Source organism: Malurus melanocephalus, unplaced genomic scaffold (assembly GCF_030028575.1).
Source record: "Malurus melanocephalus ecotype Western Australia unplaced genomic scaffold, MMel_1.1 scaffold_3, whole genome shotgun sequence".
In the NCBI taxonomy this organism is placed as follows: domain Eukaryota; kingdom Metazoa; phylum Chordata; class Aves; order Passeriformes; family Maluridae; genus Malurus; species Malurus melanocephalus.
Genome location: NW_026623235.1, coordinates 3,026,832 through 3,030,538, shown reverse-complemented (window position 1 = coordinate 3,030,538; position 3,707 = coordinate 3,026,832). Strand labels below are relative to the sequence as shown.

General features: G+C 46.4%; 1 protein-coding gene across 1 annotated transcript in view; it reads left to right on the top strand.

Moving 5' to 3' along the window:
• Positions 1-582: 582 nt before the first annotated feature.
• Positions 583-3,707, top strand: part of EIF3H (eukaryotic translation initiation factor 3 subunit H) — an 84,896-nt gene continuing 81,771 nt past the window's right edge. Inside the window, exon 1 of the mRNA XM_057367775.1 lies at positions 583-745. Within this exon, the coding sequence (XP_057223758.1) occupies positions 626-745 (120 nt within the window). The 5' untranslated portion in view covers positions 583-625. The remainder of the gene's footprint in view (positions 746-3,707) is intronic.

Below are 3,707 nucleotides of genomic sequence, written 5' to 3'. Positions count from 1 at the left end.
TAGGCTGGAAAGCATACRAAAATCAAACATCAAAGAATATCCTTTCTTAAAACAATTTTTMAATATTCCACATTTTGGAACCAAAGAAGKTTGTAGCCAGGTGGAGGTCGRCCTTKCCKCCCAGGCAGCTAGYGARRGGATGACAGCACCAGAGGACATGGCCTCAAGCTCTACCRGGGGAGGTTTAGGTTGGACATCAGGAASAAYTTCTTCACARAAGGSRTGATTAAACACTGGAAAGGGMTKSKMRKSRMYWKSRSTKRMMRTKRYWRRAARKKTKSAARWWMMRSMWSSRCMYAGCACTTAGTGCCATGTTGTAGRTGACAAGGTTGGTCATAGGTTGGACACGATGATCTTTTCCAATGATTCTGTGATTCTGTAGACAGGGCAGCCAGCAGGGAAGGCTCTTTGGGCCCGCCCGTGCCGGGTGATCTGGGATGGCACAAAGCACAAAGCACACGAGGCCGCTCCTGCCACAGCCGGGCCCTGACGCGGCACCGCCGCCATGCCGGACCTCGCGCGTGCCCGCCGCATTCCCGCCCGGGCCCTTTTGCCCGCGCACCGCCCCGGCCGCGCCGCCGCTTCCGGTGCCGCACGTTTCCCTTTCCGGCGGTGTGGGGCAGCGATGGCGTCGCGCAAGGAAGGTTCGGGCGCTGCCGGCGGCGGCTTCGGGGCCGCCAAGGGCAAAGGCAAAGCAGCCGCCGCGGGAGACTCGGCCGTCAAGCAAGTGCAGATCGACGGGCTGGTGAGCGGAGGGCTCGGGGCCTCCGCGGGCGGGGGGCGGGCGGGGCGGCCGCGTGGAGCCGCCGGCGGGGCCCGTCCGTGGGGCGGTGCCGCGGTGGAGCCCCGTGTCCTGCCGGGACCGGCACTTCCCGAGGGGCAGAAAGGCTTCATACCCCTGCCGAGCTTCCCGGCTGTGGCCAGGCTCCCCCATGCTCCTCCATGGTGAGGGGAGCGGCTCCTGTCATGTGTTACCAAAGGCCGGGCTAGAGCAGAGAGTGAATTGCCTTTCAGTGTCCCATTTCATCTTTCAACTGCCTCATCTTTCTACCTTGTACTCAGAGTTGTAATTTTCAGCTTTCATGCCTCGTAGTCATACCATATCCCCAGAAACTTGGCTGGGTAAGAGCTGACAAACTTACTGGGTAGTGGGTTTTTCCCTCACCCGTTGTGCTTTTTGCCATCTCTGTCAGGGCTGCCAGAATCTACTGTGTTTGCTTAATGAGAAATAAAACAAGCTGAYGGGTTGAAGTGACGTAGAGAACAGAGCCATCCTAATACAGACAGTCAATGCAGACCTRRAGTGGAAGAGCATCTACTAAAGTTGGTTCTTGGCTTTGCTGCTGGATCTTTCTGTGTWGGATCGTGTCATAGAGAATTGGWAATAGTRTTAATGAWGCAAGGAAAAAATGTTACTTCTTAAGGGTAGAAACATTGTTAGCTCTTTACCATTGCCAAATGTCATCAGAGCACTGTGCAGCTGAAGTGTGAAGGAGAGAATTGGTAATGAGAAAGAAGTACTTATTTTTGAGACAAGCTTTGAAGTCTGCTTGACATTATTAGTGGTAGTCCTCAGTCGTTATTCTGGAGTTACACAGTTAAATACGTATTTGGGAAGAGGAAAAATAAGTTATTTGAGCATAGTAGGGCTTGTGAAAGAGAAAATTTTAATCACATTTTTCTTGCCCTGTTCTAACTATCTGTGTGTAAGTGGTTTTGGTGCATGGAGCATTTTGAAGGAGTGGTGAAAACTGAGCAGCTGTGAAACGTTCCTAAAACCCAGCAGTAGCTAGCAGACTGCTCCTGCTGCAGGCTGGTGCCATACACTTTGATACAACTGGTAAATTGGATTTGTTTTGCTCCTGATATTTCTCTATCAGGCATGTAATCTGCTTTGTGAGCTGCTGCTGAATCAGATCAACTGTGAGTAGCCCTGATGGTTTACGTCTGACAGTGCAACAAATTCCTACTTTTTATTTTTGTTTCTTTGGTTTTTTTTTGGTTTATGCTTTTTTTTTTCCCTTGTGTTTTCTTCTGGTACAGCACAATGGTGCCTCTAGCATGGAGTTAGTACAGAAGGAGGTGATTTACCGAAAACTGTGAAAGCTTTCAAATTTCCACCTCCTGAAGATGTCTCTCAGATGAGGTGTTYTCAGGACATTTGCATTGAGTCATAAACTTCCATGACATCTGTGATGGAGAGAAATTTGCCTCCTTTGTAAACAAAGTGGCTTCTGTTACAAGTCCTTCAGATGTCTTACTGATATTCTCCTGTGTTTGTAATACCTCACTGATTTAAATGTCTGGTCTTTGCTCTCACAAACTAGCAAGACTTTACTGGTCATCTTGATGATGACCAGGGTGATTACATGCCAAGAATTCTGAATTCTGGTGGGCATCAGAGAAGTTGGCAGTCTTTTTCATCAGTGTTGTCTCATTTCTTGGCAGTGGCACAATTAATCTTTCAAATGGGGCTTCTTTGAAAGCAAAGGCTTGTTTAGCTAGGTTGCTTTTGGGTCTGTGAATATAAAATAGAAGRTACATCAGTATTCTCTGTATGTGAAAATGTGAAAGTGTTTAGAAAGCTTCATGTTTCAGAGGAACAGTAAAGTAAAAAAACCCTAGTATTAGTGATGAAGAGAAGTTCTAAATTTCAGGATATTACCTTGAAACATAATATGTAGTGATGTAGCAATATCTGTTTTTCAGGTCTCCTTTTAAAATTTGGTACAGGTAGAGCATCCTGTAGTTAACTTCTTTCTTATTTTAATCTTTAATTTCTTAATGAATAAGTTTAGATTGAAAATAGGTTCCAGTGGGGGTGGTCTAGTCTTTCCAAGAAATTAGAAAATGCAGGGTAAAAAATAACCCTCCAGAAGCTCACATTTATAATGTGCTTTTYTTCAAATGAGATGTAAGAATTCATGCGTTTGTTTTGGTCATCGAGACAAGAAGATTAGATAATGAGTGCCATATATTGAATCCTGTTGTGTATGCTTTCTGTTGTAGATATTTGAAAGGTATTCCATCATGTTTTCTCCTGTCAGGTAGCCCAAAGCAGGCTTGTGTTCATGGTAGTGAACAGGCTTGGAAAAGAGTGACTGGTGGAAAAGAACCTGGAGGTGCTGGTCAGTAGCAACTGAACACGAGCCACTTGTGCCCAGGTATCTGAAAAGATCAGTGACATCCTGGCCTGTATCAGAAGTGGTGTGGCCAGCAGGACAGGGCAATGATTTGTCCCCTGTATGCAGCACTCGTGAGGCTGCACCTTGAATCCTGTGTTCAGTTTTGGGCTTCTTGCTACAAGAAAGACTTTGAGGGGCTGGAATGTGTCCAGAGATGGGCAGTGGAGCTGGTGAAAGGTCTGGAGCACAGGTCCTGTGAGGAGCAGCTGAGGGAGCTGGGGGTGTTWATCCTGGAGAAAAGGAGGTTCATGGRGACYTTATCACTCTCTACAATGCCCTGAAAGGAGGCTGTGGGAAAGTGAGGGTCTGTCTTCTCCAAGGTAAAAAGTGATAGGACAAGAGGAAATCATCTCAGGTTGGTACAGGGGAGGTTTAGATAGAATATTAAGAAAAAGTTCWTTACGAAAAGGGTGGTTAAATATTGGAACAGGCTGCCCAGGAAAGTGATGGAATTGTTTCTCAAAAGTGTTTGAAAAAGCAAGTAGATGTGGCACTTAAGGACATGATTTAATGGTGAATACT